The sequence below is a fragment of the Polyodon spathula genome, chromosome 2 (assembly GCF_017654505.1).
Source record: "Polyodon spathula isolate WHYD16114869_AA chromosome 2, ASM1765450v1, whole genome shotgun sequence".
Classification (NCBI taxonomy): domain Eukaryota; kingdom Metazoa; phylum Chordata; class Actinopteri; order Acipenseriformes; family Polyodontidae; genus Polyodon; species Polyodon spathula.
Genome location: NC_054535.1, coordinates 6,552,209 through 6,573,777, shown reverse-complemented (window position 1 = coordinate 6,573,777; position 21,569 = coordinate 6,552,209). Strand labels below are relative to the sequence as shown.

The 21,569-nt window shown below is 36.4% G+C and overlaps 1 protein-coding gene across 4 annotated transcripts in view; it reads left to right on the top strand.

The window, feature by feature from the left end:
• LOC121329560 (probable phospholipid-transporting ATPase IA) overlaps positions 1-21,569 on the top strand; it is a 108,584-nt gene that overhangs the window by 8,853 nt on the left and 78,162 nt on the right. For 3 of the 4 annotated variants that reach the window (XM_041275198.1, XM_041275216.1, XM_041275207.1), the window contains exons 2-4: positions 8,640-8,754; positions 20,670-20,769; positions 21,003-21,101. In XM_041275198.1, coding sequence (XP_041131132.1) covers positions 8,640-8,754; positions 20,670-20,769; positions 21,003-21,101 — 314 coding nt within the window. Of the gene's footprint in view, positions 1-8,639; positions 8,755-20,669; positions 20,770-21,002; positions 21,102-21,569 lie in introns of those variants that run through there. The other variant, XM_041275224.1, reaches the window with a different exon arrangement.

Here is a 21,569-nt window from a genome sequence, read left to right as displayed (position 1 = left end):
CAAAAGACTTGGACTCTAACATTTGGGTGCTGTGACTCGGATATTAACGACGAGTCCTTTTATATTTTCTATTACACAAATAATATTACAGTTACTAGGAAACTGCATAATAAAAAACGTTGTCCAATCACTGGTTAGCCCTGTTGTATTTGCAGCCATAGTAAGAATAAGAAGTTGGAAGCGAGTTAGATTGTAATGTAAACACACCCCTACATAAATCCAACTGCAACCATCATAGACCAAGTTTTGGTTTTTCCTCTTTTGCATTAAGTTTTATAAGGAATAAATAATGTCAGCATGGTAAACAGGTAAGTAATTATCTGGCTTTTAACAAGCCTTTCTCTTTACTACTTTAAACCGTGTTCTAAGTTTTTTAAGCACTGTAGAAATACATTTCTAAAACTGCATTCTTGAAAAATACCTAATTTGATTTTGCTGAGCTCCCTGAATCTCTGGAATAAAATGTGGAATGCTGACAATGTGGAATAAAATTAGCATTTAGGCCAAAAAGTTCAATTTTAGTTTTGTCAGACCAGACAACTTTTTGCCACATGGCTACACTGTCTCCTGAGTGTTTTCTTGCATACTTCAAACGGGATTCAAGGTGGGCTTTCTTGAGTAATGGCTTCCTTGTTGACACCCTACCATACAGGCCAGATTTGCGGAGTGCTTGGGATATTGTTTTTACATGCACACTTTGACCAGTCTTGTCCATAAAATCCTGTAGATCTTGCAAAGTTGCCATTGGCCTCTTAGTAGCCTCTCTGGTCCAGTCTCCATCCAGTTTGGAGGGACAGGCTGATCTAGGCAGGGTCTTGGTGGTGCCGTACACCTACCACTTCTTAATAATCATGTCACAAAAAGGATATTGCTGCTGTAGAGAGAGTGCAAAGAAGAGCGACCAGAATTATTCCGGGTTTAAAAGGCATGTCATATGCAGACAGGCTAAAATAATTTAATCTATTCAGTCTTGAACAAAGAAGACTATGCAGCGATCTGATTCAAGCATTCAAAATTCTAAAAGGTATTGACAGTGTCGACGCAAGGGACTTTTTCAGCCTGAAAAAAGAAACAAGGACCAGGGGTCACAAATGGAGATTACATAGATAAAGGGGCATTCAGAACAGAAAATAGGGGGCACATTTTTACACAGAATTGTGAGGGTCTGGAACCAACTCCCCAATAAGACACCCTGGGATTCTTCAAGAAGCTGCTTGATGAGATTCTTGGATCAATAAGCTAGTAATAACCAAAGGAGCAAGATGGGCCGAATGGCCTCCTCCTCATTTGTAACCTTTCTTATGTTCTTAAAACATTTTAAACAGGGTATGTTGCACATTTGCCATGTTTTGCAGTGCGAAGAAGGGATATTCCATTTAAATAGTGTTTGCTGTTTTAAAATATAAAGTCTGTTACACAGTAGATGCCTTCCTTTATCCAAATGATTGGGTAAGTAAACTATAGAAGAACATAAGAAAGTTTACAAACGAGAGATGGGCCGAATGGCCTCCTTGCTCGTTTGGTTGTTAGTAGCTTATTGATCCCAGAATCTCATCAAGCAGCTTCTTGAAGGATCCCAGGGTGTCAGCTTCAACAACATTACAAACAACATATCAAACTACTGGCAAGCTCAAGACTTTTTGAACTTCTGTACAGTATATTGGGATAGACCCATCATCACAAGCATAACAGGCTTACCATTGATCTGATATTAATGACATATCGGTATGCGGAAGGTTAGACGCAGAGATTTTAGTTTTAGCAATTTCTGCTCATTTGTATTATTTATAAACAAAATAAACAATTAAACAGACACACCTGAAATCACCCAATCAAAAGCCATCTTCAAACTGATCCAACCCCAGAACAAAGTAACTCACTCTGCTTTTATACATTGAAGTGAGTCTGACCACATTCTGCACATGTCTGTTCATGCTAACCATGTCAGCCACGTTCTCACATGCCTGGTTCGTCTGCCTGTTGGAGGGAGACCAGACACTAAAAGCAGGGATTCAAACACAACTTTCAAATACACAACACACACAGTATAGCCTATATACAAATATACATGTATAACAGTCATATTGAAATTTCACTGAATCCCTTTTTTTTTTTTTTTAAACAGTGTCTTATGTGTGTAAGTATAGTTGAAAAAAGGAACATCCTAAAACGGTATGTTGTTTATCGATAATGGGAGTACATCATATTTGTACACAACATTTTGTGACTGTATGAACCCTCACTTATTTATGTTTAATGGGTTCCATGTACAAGTCACATTACTTCAATATGAAGAGTTGCTAAACCAGAAAAATGACTACCCTTACTGTAGATTTCTTTAGTCAATGGATGTGTTAAATTTGATTTTGGGTATTGTCCATATTAACATTGTTTGTGTTAGTAATACACAAAGTAGTTGCTACTACACTGTCCTATGAAAGTTTTTTGATGTGACTATACAGAAGATGTCTCAGTGCTGTAGTAGTTATATAAAGATTAGGGTTCTCAGGCTCTACGTTTTAGATTAACTACTAGCCCCTTGGGCCACTGAGCTAGTGTTTTTACTGGCCTGAAAGTTTTATCTGGCCCAATATATTTATATATTTTTTCATGATGGTTTTTATTTTCATTATGTTTCTAACTGTGTATGGAAACCAAAGAGAGCCCACGTCTCAAAAGAAAGTGGCTAAACGAAGCCTTGCAATATATTACTTGAGCCATTGAATATGCACACATTTGTGTGCTTGTCGGAAAATGAAAATACTGTATTCAAGATTTGAAAATGTATGCATACAAGTGACACTCATTTTAAGTAGAAGCAAACCAATATTTCTCATTTTTTAATGCTGATGCTTCACACATGTTGTAAGTCTTAAAGCCTTTGTTGTTTACATATTAAATGTAAGGACCCTAATTAATTATGCAATGCTTGTAATAGCAATATTCTACAGTAATTGTATTCTGTTTGAAATGTTGCCAATTTTATTGCCTTGTTTTTAGCAAGTGTTAACAGATACCTGCATGTGTTCCTCTGTAATGACTGTACACAGCAGCTTCTGCAGCTGTTGCTAGCCAGTTGTGAAACAGCTTCCAGGAGCATGGCACCGGCAAACTTTAAATGTGTGAACTGAAATAAAATAACATATATAGCAAGTGCTAAAGAAAAGTAATCCAAACTTGGGTAACATTGAAATTAGAAAGGTAATTTAACGTCATGATGAATATAAAGACATATTAAATGTTAAGCAGAGCAACGCAGTGACTAATAAGAAAAGGCAAGATACTTGGAGTTGGAAAGGAGTTATTTTTTAACTCTGGTCTGCAGTTCAATGTAAAATATCTGCTGTTGACTTTCTGTGAATGGATGGAGTAACATCAGCATTTGCACTGTTTTGAGTTGTTTACAGGTTATTGAATAAACGAGGCAACTTGACTTGGATTCATCTGATGTCAGTACTTGATGGCTAGTTGTAATTAGTAATGTTAAACTATTGTAATGTTGGAATGATTTTTTTTATTGTTTTGGCCAGTTTACAATATTTACATGATTAAGATTACTTTATAAATATTATTTGTTAGAATTAAACAGATGTAGAATATTTACATTGCTATATGATAGATGTTATTTTACTCTGAATACACTACAGCAAAAATTATTATTTGGTGGTTTGCGCAATATTATGCTACTGTTGCTTTAATTGGAAGAATGCACTGTGATGTTGCTGCTCACTGAGTTTTGTATTTTAATTCAGTAAACAAAAGGAAACACTTGTGCCTAAGGAAATAGGTTATTGAATGAAGAAATCTTGTCTTGGACATTGTTCGTACACTTTGTGAACCTGCCAAAACTTTACCGGCTTACACTGTTATGCTGTCTGCTTGTACACATGCATTTGCCTTTTTTTCTTGGGGCGTAAGGGACCAGAGTTTGGGTAATCGAATACATAATGTTGCACCCTGTGTATTCAAATGGGAAATTATTCAAAATTCCCATCCCTAATCCTAATAATAAACACTGTTAAAACAATATTCATAATAAAGAATAATAACAGTACTTTTCCCAAGTCAGCGCCAATATTGCTGACCAACGAGTCCTGGAAAGATTGTGAATGGCATTTTTGACCTGAACACATCGGATCCCAAATCAAAAAGTTAGATCATTCAATCGCATATCTGGGTATCCATCGGGACATCTTACTGTGAGACTGGATATGATGTAAACGAAATGTTGAAATCACAACAATTACAGCTATTGTTTTATCTGCAAGTCTTTTTTTTTACTGTCATAATAAAGCCAGATGAAGCCTCCGTAATCACTTTATGATTTATAGATTTCAGTGCTTTTTCTTTTGGCTTATTGGTTGCTTAGTTGTAGAAAACCCGATTTGTAAAAGATTTGCCATGTCAAGGAATGAGTACCAACACAACACGTCAGTATGTAGTGTCAGAGTCTGACTGTACAACAAATATAACATGCGGCAGGCAAGTTAGGATTAGTTCATTGTTATGTTTTTAAAAAATGGTTTGTAAATTAATTTTCAGTTTTTTGACACACTGGTCCATTTTTCCTGGATTCATTAAACGGAAGCCATGTGCACTATATATATATATATATATATATATATATATATATATATATATATATATACACACACACACATATATATATATATATATATATATATATATATATATATATATATATATATATATATATATATATATATATATATATATATATATATATATATATATAAAAATATACACACACACATACATACTAGTTAAATGTAAACGGCCCAGTTGGGCCTGTGGTGCTTCATAACTACCGGCCTACCAGCTCCGGGCCACCAGGCCATGGTTTATGTCGAACCCTGGTTCTATGATTCTCTCACCCCTTCCAACAATGTTTTTCATTAAAAAAATGTAAAAAATAAATAAATAAAAAAAACTGCTTCATTGAATTGTTTTCAACTTGTCATTTAAATAAAGGAGTTCAGTAAAAATAAAAAAATCTTTATTGCTTCTGGTCATATGTGAGAGATGCCATTTCCCTTGTACTATGCTACTGTTTTTTTTCACAAAAACACCCAAGATCTATGTTTAATGTGTATAGTACATCAGAATGAATTAACCTACTAAACTGTCATTGATTTAATGTGGGTATTTGCAAGATCAGAGTTGATCAAAAGTGGATTCAGCTGAAGATGTTGTAGTGCAGCAAACTGCTCAAGCAGTATCAACTGCGCTCCAACACCTAAAGAGCTTGCTAAAATCCCTTTCATACTAGCATGCTCTACAGAACGAGTCGGCTATGTGATTTCACACTGATTTTGATAAAGCAGGGTTGACCCGGGTGACAGACGCAAGAACACAGTGCGCGTATCAATGCCCCGGAAGCAGCTTGTTATGGACTGTTCCATCCAAGCTTCTCTGGGTTGAACCGTCGGCCCAAATGTTGATTAGAGCAAATGTTTCTACATCCCTGCTGCAATCTGGCTCATGCTGTGTCTCAATCAACACAAACATGGCTGAACAGAATAAACAGAAACGTTCCTTGCGGAAGTGAAACCTTCACGCAGACGTGGCTGTTTGTTACTGCGTCGGCTTACGAACGGCTGTCATGCATTTTGGCTCCTTCAACCCGGGTCAAAGTGTGTCGACCCACATCCTGACCCGGGTTAACCCAGGTACGACCCAGGTATGTGGTTTCACACTATGTGATTTTGTGACTCAGGTAGGAGTGCCATTGTGAAAGGGGCTTAAGTACAGTCCTTCTAATTTAGAAACCATCCTGTTTTTTTAAGACTCCAGATATGTTTGCCTGTTTTTTTGTTTTTTTTTACTGTTAAATTTTGTGTCGTAACTCTTCAGCTATAAAGGTTACAGGTACATGAAATTTAATGTGGGCACTAGGCTTTTGTAAAAAAAAAAAAAAAAAAAAAAAAAAAGTGAAACTCTCCCTCTTCAATAAATATAACAAAAACCACAGAAAAAGACACTTTAAAAAAAAAAAAAAAAAAAACCTAACATTTATTGTTGCTAAAAAATATTTTAGCATGGCCAGCTCAAATCTGACGGTGCACAATGAAACTTCAACATGTAATAAATATGGAAAAAAATTGGATACCCAATAAAGGAATTATGGTCATATATACAAAAGGGATCAAGAGCAACCAAAAAAAACTGACATGTGGCACAAGATGGGACTGTTCACTGTAGCTTGAATGGCCAACAGGCTGGCTACCAGGGCTACACACCCCTAATAGCGCTTGTCTCATTCATCTGATCCACAAACACGAGAAACAAATTATATATGTGTATGTATGTATGTATGTATGTATGTATGTATGTATGTATGAGGAAAATATGTCCTTGTGAATTCGATGTCTCCATTTCTCTTATTTTATACATTTTTGTGAAAATGTTTGTTTACTGCAAAGAGTTTTTGGTGCCGCAGCAGCATTCAACTCGCATTCAAGGCTATCTCCTGATATGGTCGTAGCAGGGCTGTCAATCAGTGTCTGAGTACGAAGATTTAAAGTGCCGGGTCGCTGGCGGGATATTTAACATTGGGCAGACGGAACAGAGTAAAGAGAATTTTTATTGATTTTAAGCAGAGGATTTTCTTGAATTCAAATAAAGGGCTGATGTTCTTATTTTTGAATGGTGCTGTACTGAAGTGAAATGTGTATGGCTAGTTTTGTTTACTTGCAGAGGATTACTTATTGAGACTTTTACAGTAGTATTAGTTTTCTAGGTCTGCCGTAGTTTGCTTCTGATGGGTGGATCTCCTTTATTAGAAGGATACACCCTGTTCATGGTATTGTATGTTAAACACTACCATGTTCTACATGGATAAAGAGTGATTCAAAGAGGATTGTAAGTAGTGAGGATCTGAACAATATGGTGTTTGTACAGCCCCACGTGTTGCTACAACTGTTAAAATAACATGCCTGCCGTTGTCATTCTTAACATCCTGACAACTTTTTACACTTAGAACTGTTTCAAAGCTCTTTTCAAAATGGCTGCTCCAGTGCACTGGTTTTTGAGATCTGTTAAATCTCTGGATTGCAAATTACTTTAATCTGACTTTTTATTCTATATTCTCCCAGCACAGGAGATCATGTGGTCACAAACTTGGCATGGGCCTTTTGATTCAATCAAAATAATGGACTACATTTTCACAAGGTTTTATTTATTTATAATGTTTTTTTCTACACTGGTTGACATTTTATGGTGTCAACACTGTAAAAGCAGTCGTTTCATTTGTGTACATACTGTAGATTTTCTCTGACAGTAGCTATCGTGGACCTTGTCTGAAATAAATCATTGACATTGCTCAACAAACATATGACCATTTTAAATTTAGATTTTTCAAAGAGCTGTTGTCTCCTATGTTTTGGGAATAAATTAAGCTGTCCGAGTAACTGGGTATGTACCCATGCTCAAGCTTTTCTTCTGAATAGGTACAGAACATGTGAAGGTCTGTTTATAGTCATTCTGTGTTTCAAGTACAGGAGTGGCCTGTTAACATTGACAAGAGACAAAGCAGTCAGTCACTAGTCATTCCTGAACTGATCTCTGCAGGCTGGTTACTGTGTGTAATAACAAGTCTTAAATATTTGCATACATGTTCTACTGTAACTCTTATTACTGTCATTGTATTGTTATTAGTTTTGCTATAATGTTTTTTTTTTTTTTTAATTTTTTATAGCAGCCATCATTTTTCAGCACTGGAAGATAATTAGAACAGTCAATGTTACTTTAGCTAGTACAGGTTTTGAGTCATTGATAGTTGTTAAATGAGGTATCGCCCAAATTCCCCTTGTAATGGTACAGTTCCCCATACTCTGTGTAGTAAGTTTACAGATCGATACATGTTCCAGTGTGTGTATAGTTGAAGACAATGGTAATAATCGTATGTCACTGGGTTTTTCTTATGGTTTTAATACAAGACTTGTTCCTTTTTCGTAATCATCGGGTCCCTGAAAACTTGGTCACCTGGATGGGCAAGGGGAATTGAAACTATGTGAGACAGACATTCTGTGGTTTAAAATAAAAGTAGTATAACTCAGTAATAAAAACCATACTGTATTTAAAGTCTTTTCATGTTGTTTTTTAACAACAATGAATCTTGGAAACACAAGGAGTATATGCAAAGCATTTCCTCCAGTCAGTGAACTGTTTAAAAGATAAACCCCTCTGTTAATTTAACAGAACAATCAAGTGGATTATTATTATTATTATTATTATTATTATTATTATTATTATTATTATTATTATTAACAAAAAAACGCAAATGTACCATATGTGCTGGCAGTAATGCTTTAAGTTTAAGGTGGATTGTGTTTCAGTATTATAGTAGACTGCACTTTTAGCTTTTAAATGTTTAATAAAAAGTTATCTGGCATGTCTTTCTAATTTTGTTTTGTTCTTTTCTTTGTGTAGTTCACTTTTTTGCTTTCTCAATTCATTTTAATAAATCTTTTATGCGTAAAGGACATCACAGGCTCCATTATATCACTGGGGAGTGATTACTGTACATCACGTTGGTTGCAGCTGTAGGGCCTGGCTGAGTTTTAAGGCCATTCTGTGGTTCTTGCACTATATCGGTTCTTACATGGTTTCTCTTTCAGGTTATGAGAAGACCGAGGAGTTGTCAGAGAAAACAGCAGAAGCAGACCAAGGAGGTGTGAGGTTAATACATATTAACCAACCCCAGCGTGCCAAGTTCTGCAGCAACCATGTCAGGTATATTTCTTTATTTAATATCGTGTTTCTGTTCTGTTCCAGTGTCATGAATTGGCATTTGTGGAGGTGTTTTTTTTTTGTTTGTTTGTTTTCTTTGTTTTCTTTTTTTTAAATGTTGGACACAAGCTGAATAACTGGAAATAAAGAAAAAAGTGAAATCATTTAAATAACCATAAATATATACATTATTGTACTATACATTACTACTTACAAAAAACAATGGTGCTTGGTCTTGACTGATGCAGTAGTCCTACACTCCTAATGCAGAGCTCTGCCAACATATAGTACTTTATTCTATTTTAATGAATTTGAATTTAATAAAAAGTCAATAAATTACCAGCAGGGTATATATAATTATTTGACACTGTTTTAGATCATTTAGTAAACCCCTCTACAATATGATTCTAGAATGAATGTCAGAAACTTGGTAAATAAGACTTCTCTACCTGTTGGTTCAGTAGCTGCAATGCTTTTGATACTGTTGACCATGGAATCATGATTATTAAACTGCAGAATATTTGCTTTGATTCTCTTGCTGTAAGTTGGTTTAAAAATGACTTACAAGAGCGGACTCAAAGGGTGACTAGTGATAGTACTAAATCTGACCATAATCAAAAAAGGAGTTTTCAATTCTTGGTCCATTGCTATTTTTGCAGCAATGTATAAATGACATGTGTGGTGTTCTTAAATATTCCACAATTCATTACTGTGGATGATGCAGTCCTCAATATTGTTTCAGTGAAATCCAAAGAATATGGTGCCTTACAAAATGAACTAGTAAATAGCAAGTTGGTTTTAAATCCTACTAAAACCATGCTGTTTGGACCTGCACCTAAATTGCACAATGGAAAAAATAATCTTGTATAAAGTGATGGCACTAGTATTGAACTGTAACACAGTGTAAATACCTTGGTTTATGGCTTGATTCATTGCTAAATTTTGAATACCACATTGAACCCCTGGTTCGCAAATGCAGTTAAACATGGTTTTCTGTGCAGACACAGGCAGTGTTTCCATCAAGATGGTAGTATTCGACTGGTAACACAAACAATATTGCCTTTTAATAGACTATGCTGATTCAGTATACACAAGCACATCCCAGACAGTTCTGACAACGCTGGTTCCCATCAATAATAGTGGTGTAAGGTTTATGCTGAATGCAGATTCTCAGTCTGGAGAATAGAAGACTCTCTCATGTTTTGTATTTAGTAAGGTTTACTCTGGAAATGTTCCAAATTACCTTGCACCCCTAACCTATTTACTGAGATCAAATGATGTGCCTACTTTTTAAAACCACTGAATTGAGATCTAATATGAGCAAATGTGCCTTTGCATATCAGGCATCTCATCTGTGGAATTCGTTACCTTCAAACATAAAAACAGCCTCCTCAGAATACCTTTTTAAATCACTCAAATTTATTTTAAACCTTACCAGGGTTGCAAACCATGTAAATACTGACAATGACAATTGGAATGCTTTAATTTTGTATTCGTGTTTTTACGATTTCTTTGACCTGGTTTCGTCCTGTTTTGAATGAGTTACCTCATTTTGCCATTGCATTTATAATGTTATTTGAGGGTTATCTTTTTTTTTTTTTTTTTAATTAAAAAGAGAAAAAAATAATCTCTGAAAATGAAATGTAGGTATTTAAACTTTGTTAGCACTTCAGGTAGGCGAGGCTTGAAGGTTTTTTTTTATTTTTGAAAACCATGTACAGTACCATGTTTCAGTGTAATGTTTTATTTTTTTAGGCCCGAAAAGGCATACAGAGTTGGCTTTAGTAATTCCAATTTCAGAGTCTTTCAATACAACTCTGCCTGATTGCCTATTTCATGAGATAAGCCTAGTCTCGGGGTTCCTTTGAGTGCATTATATGGGGAAAGTGGCTACATTGTGCCTTGCATTCACATCAAAATGCAGTCTTTTCATTTAAATTTAAAGCAGGAGGCTGGAAATCCTAAGTAGAGGGCAAGGGGAGTATGGGGGTCCTCCCCCAGACACATTATATAGATATCATGTGACAGAATGTGAAGAAATTTCTAAATTAAAACGCATAAGAAGCACTTCGAACGTTGTTGATTTTACAGTTTTCAGAAGTTTGTTGTATTTTCTGTAAACATTAATGCAATTTCTACAGCAAGTTGTATTTATTTCATTTTTTAATATTTTAAGTCTGTTAACTGTTGCTTGATTTAAAATAAATACAAATAACAATAAGTAATATATTGGCATTTACTTGAACAATGTAGCTTGAAAGTAGAAGTCCAGTACATAAATATCAAGTTATAGGTATACGAAATGGAAAAGCGTGGAAACTTCTTCAAATGGAAAAGAGTAATGTTGAAATGGAAAAACACTTCTTTAGGAGATTAGCATGAGCTACTATCGGAAATCTGGAGCAGCTTCCCTTTTTGGTTGATGCTTGTAGTCTGCCACAAACACTGCAATGCACAGCTTAGTAGAAATCACATTAATGTTTATGTAGCACCCTGGACAAGGGTAAAAGTTATTAACGCAGATTGTATACACTCTAGTTAAGACTTTCAATGTAACACTGTTGTAGCAAATTTTTGCCAGAATGTGTCTCCACAAAAGCCACTCAGATCAGTGAGCCAACCATACAGCTGGTGTGTGTAGGAGATGGAGTAAAAGGTTTCAAAGTGAAAGCAAACGCAGAGTTAACTCTTTCATTAATGCCTACATTTTTTATACTGTGTATATGTTTGCACCATGCCTTTTTAGCACTGGACTGGCCTGGACACACCAGCGCTTCACTTTGCTGCCAACCCCCCCACCCCCCTCCCATTTTCCCCAGGTAAAAAAAAAAGTACTTTGTTGCATTTGTGTTTAGTGCGAAAATCCCCTCCTTCCCCCAACTGTTGCTCTTGTCTAATATACAAAGACAATATAGCTGTGTTTTGAGAAGACATGGAAAGTGTGACATCAACAGAAGAGGAGGAAGAAGAGATTCTTACTGTACATAAGTGTGAACATACATTTATTTCCATTTGTCTTGAACTTCTTTAAAAAGGGAATTTAGATAGTCCTAAAAATAACAAGTACCATACCTATTTTAGCATAGATAGATAACACCGTGTAACAATTTTTTTTTTTTTTTTTGTTCCTGGGTAGTAAGTGTTATTTCCTAATTGCTTATGCCTCAAAAGTAAATACAGTAAAATCGTAAATCTCGAAAAGCTACTCACTTCTAAATCTTTTGTAGTCATTTTTGTATTACTTTAGTATAAATACATGTTAATTTGGATTCATATGTTGTTTTTTATCTGACTTTATGTGAACAAAAAGACACACATTTGCCCGTTTTCCCTTTGGAAATAGTGATATTTTGAAATATCACTGTCCTGGTCACAAAAGCAAAGTTTGTGGGGAGTAATAGCCATTTTCTATACTTTTGAGGCATACGCAATTAGGAAATAACACTTACTACCCAGGAACAAAAATTGTGTTGCATAGTGTAATCAGTGTTTGTGCGTATTTGTACGTGCATGTGTGTGTGTGTACTTTTTTTGTCTGCATTTTGTTTATAAACTGTCAATAATATTACCTGACCACAGTTTTACAGCAACAGATTATGCAGCAAAATATCTCACCGGTACAGCTTGTAGCTCTGTGACAGAGATCGAATGACGCTTGGTGTTAGATCTCCTTACCGACCTGTGAGGACACTAGAAAAAAGGAACAGGGTAACTTTAAGCAAATGGCAAGACAATTTATTCCGTAGGGTAGGTGGAAGTCGGCCATTTAGGAAAGGGGCGGAGCTATGGCACCCAAGCTCACTGACCTGGATGGTAGACGGCGTGGCATCTGAGGATTGGAGGAGCAGATGCCCTTGTTGACCTAGGGGTCATGGGCAAGAGTATAAATAGGGGGGCGTAGCTTCAGTGATCTGTTCCTTTGTAAATGGTTAAGCTAAATAACTGAGAAAGAGCATGTATTGTGTATCGAAAACCGTGAGTGTTCTGCGTTTTCTGTGTAATAACACTGTGTGGGTGAAGGAATCGGACTTTGGGTTACAGGTCAAACCCGTGGGATTATAATCAGAAGTGATACACGCCGCTGTACCACTTTTATTATTTTATTTTATTATTTACATGCTCGCTATAAGGCACTGGACATTACAATCAGTTAATAAACACCCTTGCACCTGTAAATAATCGTCTGTGTCATTTATCCATCCTGCACTGCACTCACCTGCACGTATTCACCACTTTGCCACACGTGGTTGTCAGGAGTGAGATGGACTACGCAGCACTGTCAGCGGTGCTGGAGCAGCTGGATAGCAGATGAGAGGAGGAGGAGAGACGGAGAGAGGAGAGGTACACCGCGTTGATCGAGACGGTAGGTATTGCGATACCTCCCCCTGCAGCAGCAGAACTTAGGATGACGGCGCCAAAGGCAACGGCGCACAAAATGACGGTGGAGGATGACCCAGAAGCATACTTGGTGGCGTTTTTGAGCGGTTGGTTCCTACCGCGTCATGGCCCCGACAGTACTGGGCAAGTCAACTAGGACCCTGCCTGATTGGTGAAGCACAGGCAGCATACCAGGCAATGGGCAATGAGGACGCCGCCCAGTACGACCTAGTAAAGCTGGCCATTCTCTGCTGTCTGAACATCACAGAGGAAACTCACCGTGTGAGGTTCAGGGAGTACAAGAGGTCCCCGAATATACACCCCTGGGTGGTCGCGTAGAAACTCTCTGAACCCATGGTACACTGGCTCACCCAGGCGCCAAAATCAAGCGCACAGATGGGTGAGGCCATAGTCATCGAGCAGTTTTGCCATGTGGTTGGCGCCGAGACCCAAGCGTGGACACGGCGCCAGTCCAACGGACCATCCTAGCCCCACCTGCTACATCTGCTCTACCTACCATACGGAATAAATTGTCTTGCCATTTGCTTACGGTTACTCTGTTCCTTCTTTCTAGTGCCCTCACAGGTCGGGAAGGAGATCTAACACCAAGTGTCAGTCTTTAATAAAGACTGAATCAGCAAAACAAAGCACATAAAAATAAAATTCTGACAGTCTTATTCATTAATTGTGCAATATGAATATACATGCTAGGTTTTAAATCAATCTTCTAAATCAATGCATAAGACATTTAAAGTGCTATAACATATACTCACTGTATTTCGTACACTTAGAGTAAAAAAGACGATCTTACAAAGAAAACTTAGGTTGTTTACAAAAAAAAAAAAAGATATACAATTTCATAACTGCTGTATGCTTACTGATTGGGGTACAGTATATGATTGTACATTTCAGCCTTCATCACCAACATCGCTTGTAAGTTCGAAACTGATTGGTCCATCACGATTCAGTGTCCATGGAAACATTAGCCCAGAAACAAAATGCCCTCAGAGAAGGAATGAGTCGACTTACATATGTAATGAATTGGAAATTGCCGCTATTTTAGTGGAAGAATGAAAATTTTGAATACTGTTCACTGAAACATACAAGCACTGTAAACTACTTTTTTTTTTTTTGTAAATAACAGGCAGCTAATCTGACAAAGTAGATAACAATTTAGCCGGCTGGAAATGAGAAGACTGAAAATGTGTCCCTTGTTTTATTGACATGGAAACCCTGTTTGGACTCTATTCTTATCTTATTTTCTTTTGTTTATGAACGGAGTAACTGTATTGACCTGACAAGTAATTTGTCCTCTGCCAGTCTTAGTTATTGTAAAACCGAGTTAGAAATATGAATGCCTGTGCACATGTCCTATGAAAGGCCTGTTATGAAAAGGGTCCTGTGAAAGCACTCCTCCCTTCTCTGCAAGGGCAGTTTACTGGAAGTTATGATTCATGTCTTTGTTGCTGTGAGCAGCAGTGTTTTAATCGTCACATCCTTCTTCATACCCAGGTAATATCAAATCTTGCTGTGAGCAAATAGATTAGGAAAATAATACATGTTGCAATATGTCAAATGCAGTGCTGCTGTTGACAATAAAAAGGCATTAGTGCAAATCCACATTTCAGGCTACTGATTTCGTTGTTCTTCCGACCCACAATAGTGTAGCGTGCATGGGGGAAGGCAGCAGCAGGGCTGGTGTGTGACGTAATCACAAAACATACATAAGTGCCTCACCCTGTGTGATGTAACTAAGATCGCTGCAGTATCCTTACAGCTTGTTGTTCTTTTGCTGTTCTAAAAAGCAAGGATAATTTGGAGATTAATAATTTGGATCTGCGTTAACTAAGACACTGTAGCCTTAAACGTCTACATTCTGGTTTCTTTAATTTCCCTTACTATCCAGCGTAATTAAATAGTAATGGGAATTATTATTTTCAGAGCTTTTTACAAAACTAAAAATAAACACCATTAAGCCTTTTAAGCACAGTATTTTAAAATTCACAATTTTAAATGGTTAGAGTAAAAATAATTCAAAATCTCATTTACAACGACTGATCAGCCTGCAGATTGGCTGCACGCGTAGAGAGTGTTCAGGAAGTAATGAATAGGAGTTAAGGAGAAGAGAAATAAAAAGGTAAAAATTAAAACAACTGCTATTGAGCTGGAAACGCCAGCACAATATTTCTGAGTATAATTTGTTTGTTTGTTTGGCCAACGTGCCCTTTTGTTTGTGTCTCTTTGTTTTGTTTGTACTACAGTACAGGAATAAACTATTTGAAATTTTAATGGTGTACTAAATAAACAAAAATTAATAATAATAAAAAAAACTTTAGTAATGAAGACATAAATGCATTCGGGGAAACAATACAGAAATTTAGAGACAGTAATAAATTCATCATATTAATGCAAACTGCCAGTGAGGGAGAGGAAATAAAGCAGACCAATTATATGAGCTGCAATAAAGTTTTTTTTTTTTTTTTTTTTTTTTTTTTTACTGTAGCCTTGTGTGAAACTCTGTCTAAGCCTTCAGGGTCTCCCACAATGTAGGGTACCTAACATACTTTGTTACAGTGGATTGCCTGCTCAGCTTCTCATTCTTTCCATTTTAATCTCTGATTCAAAGTGTACCATTTCAAATTTAGGATGACCTGACATATTCCATAATTTGTGTGCAAAAACCACAAGATAGCCACTTTAAACTAGCGATTGCTTTAATGCAAGCTAGTTCCTTGTCTCGTCTGATATGTTATGTGTTGGTTCTAATGAAGATATATGACCAGTATGTTGGGGACTGTAGCGAAGTAAATACAAATAAATGTAGTAATAAGTCGTACACTTTAACCAGTCCAGAGCAAAGTTCATAAGCCTGCTCTGAATGTATGGTTACTTTGCAGCCTTCGGGGCGGTAAGTATTCTATGCACTGATGTGCTGGAATATGAACAGAAAATTAAACCAGGGCACCTAATTGTTCTGCTGCTCACTTTTTTTTTTTTTTTTTTACTCCTGATAGTTTTCTGCTTTGGAATGGCCTGTTGTTGCAACTACTGCTTAATTTTCAAGTACATATTTATTAATGGATGGCATGTATCGCTGGAAAAAAGGTTGAAGTCAATTTTCTAGGTATTTTTGCGGGGCCCTTGAAAGGGGGGAGCGACTAATACACCAGTGCGATGTGTGCGCCAGTGTGTCTAATATTAAACCACTGTACCAGTGCCACAATGGGATTACTACAGCCACGGTTATCTCACACAAACTTAACTGTCAACAACCCGATTTATTTGTTCAGGATCTACTGCATTCAGGTCATGTTGCTAGATAGAAACACAAAACCTCTGATCTAATTTTAATTTCTTACTGTCAATACCCTTAGTCATTTTGAATGCTAAACGCAAGCTTTCAGACTCTTGACCTCCTCTTGAAAACCTCACAGGTATATGGCTTCATTTAATACAAAATTACATTATTGGCATTTTTAAATGCTTGGTCACTAACTGGCTATCAATGCGGTTTATGTCAGCACTGTTTACGGAGCAACTGAGACCAGCACAGAGGCTAACACAACAAAGCAAGAAATGAAATACTCTTGACCAGCCGAATTACGCACTGAAGCATAGAATTGTCATAAGGCAGTTATGGAGGTTTTGCTTCTTGGAATTCTAGCCACTTTTCTACTGTCATACTGCAGAAAATATCAAATGTGTTGAAAGGAATGTCACTCATTTTAAACTGAGACCTCTCACAGCTACATGTATTTATTGCGAGTTATAGATGTTGTGTTTTGATAATTATAGGAATTGAACTATGCTTACAGTTCAGCCATGCATTATACTATTTTGCTGCACAATAAACATCCTCCACAGCCAATCAGTGTGCAGTATGCAAACATTCATTTATAATTAAAGATTAAAAATAGGAGATTCATAGCACTGACTTTGCTGCTAGCTCATGGACGTAACTTTGCAGATTATTAATTCACATAAATCAACTATTGCTGTAATTATCAATAAAAAAAAAAAAAAAAAACGTAAATTAGTGTTAATGAAAAGTAAACTAGAACCATTCTTTAAAACTCTGGTCTTTTTAAAATAACTTTGCTCATAGAAACAGGCCAATCCATGGCGTTAAAACAAAGGCAAGTCTATGGTTATTTTTAATATTATAGTGTTTTTGTTTTTTTTATGTGCTTATTTTTCAGTATGCAATTCTGTTTATTGTGTAGTTCGCCAAGATCAAAAAAATAATTCAAGTGGACCGCGAACAAAAAAGTTTGAGAACCACAAGTAACTGATACGTTTTTTTTTTTTTTTTTACTAAGTTTACATACTGTGTTTTGTATTTAAAATAAAAAATAAATAAAAAACTTGCTGCTGTTACAAAACACGTTTTGTACTTGTACGATTCCTTTTGTGACTTTTCTTTCCTGACAAGCAGGTTGGTGGCATTCATCATGGCTGCAAATTTAAATATATAATTTACAATCAGTAACAAGAATCATGGCCTAACATGGAAGTTTGACATAGACTAATGGACTGCATATACAGTAGCCCCAGATTTTTTTTTTATTTGCAATGCCTTGTGCTGAAGTATATTTGCTTTAGATGTTTGCTGTAGAAATGTGAACACACCTTAGTAAACATGATGATGATCTATACTGTATGAAGTTTAAATATCTAAAGACAACAGTAGGATTGCGAGTTGTGTGCAGCAGTGTGTAATGCTACATTAAATCCAGAGATGATACTTTTTTAAAAATGCTCTCTTCTTTGAATATTTAAGACTGAAGTGTTTGCCTGCCCATGCTGCTCAACACTGTCTGCTTCTGAAAAGCAAAACAAGTCCTCTTGGTTAGCACAGAGTGACGGGTCATCATGTTGCTGTTATTATTACGCAGTGTACTTAAAAATGACTTTTATAATTTGTGTATCTTGCCGAATCTGCATTGGCTGAGGGTGTATTCAGCAGCATTTTGAAGCAGAAATTGATTACTGTGTGTGACAGAAATAGAATGATTCTTGGTGGTAAATCTCCCTCCCGACCTGTGAGGGTGCTAAGTAACGGGAACAGAGTATCCTGGACTGTTTGGCTTGACAATTCATTCCCAGGAAGTCGGTCATCTAGAAAGGGGGCGGAAGTCCGGTGCACTAACTCATCGACCCGGAAGGGAAACTATGTGGCAGCTGCGGATTGGAGGAGCGGCTGCACTCGTTTACCAAGAGGTCATGGGTGACGGTACAAATAGGAGATGGAGAGACGTGATCTGTTCCTTCGTTTTATGGTTAAGGAAATGACCCGGAGGGACCATTGTTGTGATATCGTACGTGAGTGTTTTGTTAGTTTTGCCTTGTCTCTAATTGTTGATTGTTGTTATTATTAGTAGACAACTAACACGTTCCAGAGCTGTTGCCAGAGGCCACTGTGCCATCTTTTTGTTAAGTAACAAATTCACGTTTGTCTGAATTTTGTAACTGGAAATTTAATATTTTTATGACATGTATATTTATTTATTTATTTATTTGTGTATTTCGTGAACAATTTAAGTTGTGCTGCATTTAAGCAGAGGGTGCTTAAAATAATAATGTAACAAACGTTTTTGTAGCTAACATTGAGTAGGCTACATTTCTTTTCTACTGTACAGTTGTAATACGCAATGATTGACAGCAAGTGGCTATAAAAGTTAATGGCATATATATTATATATTTTTTTCTATAGAAGTGTTTTTACTGTGTGACTGTGACTATTGTAAAACAAATGTATAAATTGCTGTAAAGCACACAATATAATACTATGTTATTCTTTTGTTCTTATTTTTTGAAGTAAATGCAATACCTGTTCATTTTTGTCATAAATACAAGTGAACGATATCTGTTCATTTTGTAACATTTATAATTATTAAACAGTTCAAATATAGACCCTGTGCCTTGTTCTAATAGCTTACAACAGCCTAACTCTACTGTCTATTGTCTGTGTCAGCCAGTATGGTTACATCATCTTTATCACTGCACCCCTAATTTTCTGTGGTGTTTCTTCTGGTGCTTTATATGTTTTATATCCAGAATATTGCGGACTAAAACCACCTATAATTTCAATTAGGAAATTATTAATATAATAAATTGGGGGGAAAAAAGCTGCTGCGGATTTATAGATCCTGTGGGTCCACAAATGTGGTCGTGCCACTGTATTAGATATATAACATGATACTGTGTGTGTGTGTGTGTGTGTGTGTGTGAGTGTGTATGTGTATGTATATATATATATATATATGTATATATATATATATATATATATATATATATATATATATATATATATATATATATATATATATATATATATATATATATATAAAAAAATATGCTACTGTATTAGATATATAGTGCACTCTGTTTATAAGAATCACAGATATAATAATTAACCACATATAGTGATCAAAACCACTGGGACAAAATCATTATTATACTAACCAATGTAAAATGCTCTGCTTGTAAGAATCAAGCAATCCGCTTATAAATAATTTTGGCGCAAATTGACTACATGTAATATGGTACTGTGTCAAGTACAATGACGTGTACAGCAAGTAAAGCTATTTTTGAATTTGATGACATCACACACAATTAGGCACGTACGCATTGTGGCTCGTGAAATGATGCAGAAAACACTGGACAAGTTTGTAATCAAACAGTGACTGCCCCACTGCATTGTGCAGGTGTGTTTTTGTGTTCTCTGTTAGTGAAATGTGTTTTAAAGTGAATACACATTCATTGAATACATACCGAGTACAGCAGTGTTATTGTGTGATGTGCATGTAGAGGGAGAGGGATTGCGGTATGGCATGGTGAGGAGGAGGGAGGGGGGAATTGCAGAGCTTTGCATCTCCGCTTTGTGAAAAACTGTAAGCCCCACATGCTTGAATACAGTGGTAGTCCTGACAGTAAAATACTGAACTGTAATGTCATTTTAATTCAAAGGCCATTACATGCAAAACTGCAGGGCAGTTAAACTAGGCATCCTCACCAGATGATCTCTTCTCAGATATACTGTAGTAAAATAGGATTCTGCAGACTTGGTTAAACATAGTCATGATCATACAAGCTTCTTACCCACAAGGACTTGTTTTGATGTGTTGTCCTCTGTGATTGAGCACCATTGGCATCTGTACTGTATTTAAACTGCTGATAGCACGCTTTTGCTAATTGTAATGTGACAAAGTGGCTGAGGACAGTGTAAATAATCAGTAACTATTGTTATTTGCACCATTCCAGATTTTATTGTAATCTTACTGCAATTACACCGCTACTGAATTTGGCAAACCACAGCGATGAAAAACACTTGAGCCCAATTAATATTACAGTAAATCCTGGAATGACTTAAACTGAGTATGTGGTACCAGGCCTCAGTGGTTGGTTGAGTTTGATTATTTTATAATCTGTACTAACATTTAATGTTTCGAGTAATTGCTGCTCCGTTTGAATTGCCTTGAAACCCATTGTACCTGCTACGTGAACTGCTTTTCAAAATGCCTTTTGTCTTTGTTTTTCAGCACTGCGAAGTACAACGTTCTTACATTCCTCCCAAGGTTCCTTTATTCCCAGTTCAGAAGGGCAGCAAATTCCTTTTTCCTTTTCATTGCACTTCTCCAGGTAAGCTGGGCTGACTGATAAAGCAGACTCAATAGAAATCATGAATCAAGGACACCTTTCATTCATGTACTACACTACTTACTTTACAATATTGGAGCAGCCGGCCACAAATCCTGAAGTCAAATAATAAGTTAAGTGTTTTTTACAAGAGCATTTTTATGTTTCATCCTAACTAAACAAACCTAGATTTAGTGGTTATTATATTATAATTTTACATATTCTTTTATTTACAGCAAATTCCTGATGTTTCACCGACGGGTCGTTACACCACCCTGGTTCCGTTATTATTTATCCTTGTTGTAGCAGCATTAAAGGAGTTCATCGAAGACCTTGTAAGTATACTTTCTGTTAGTTATTTGGTTTTGGGTTAATTGGCCTTGTTGCATGATGTTAAAGAACAGCCTTTCTTTTGGCAGTTTGTTTCCAATGAATTATTTATGAATGCTTTGGTTGTTGATAATCCTGCCATGGTGATTGTGAACATATTGGTATTCAAACATCCGCGAATCCAGTTTTGATCAGTTTCATGTGAATTATGTAGTTGCCTTACAGTACACTCATTATACCCTAATTATTCAACTGAACATGCCAGGATGCATAAACTAGACTTGTTTCCTGTTGTCCTGAATAGATCAAAACAGGGTAGTCAGTTCAATATATTGTCCGTCTGTCTTAGCGTGCACAGCACAGGACAGGTTCTGGCTCCTAAAAGTTTCCCTCTCTGCTCTAGTTTAGGCCCATTTATATAGAATGATAGTAACTTCCTGGCTCTTCTAGTCGGGTAAGTGGCATGTGCTTAA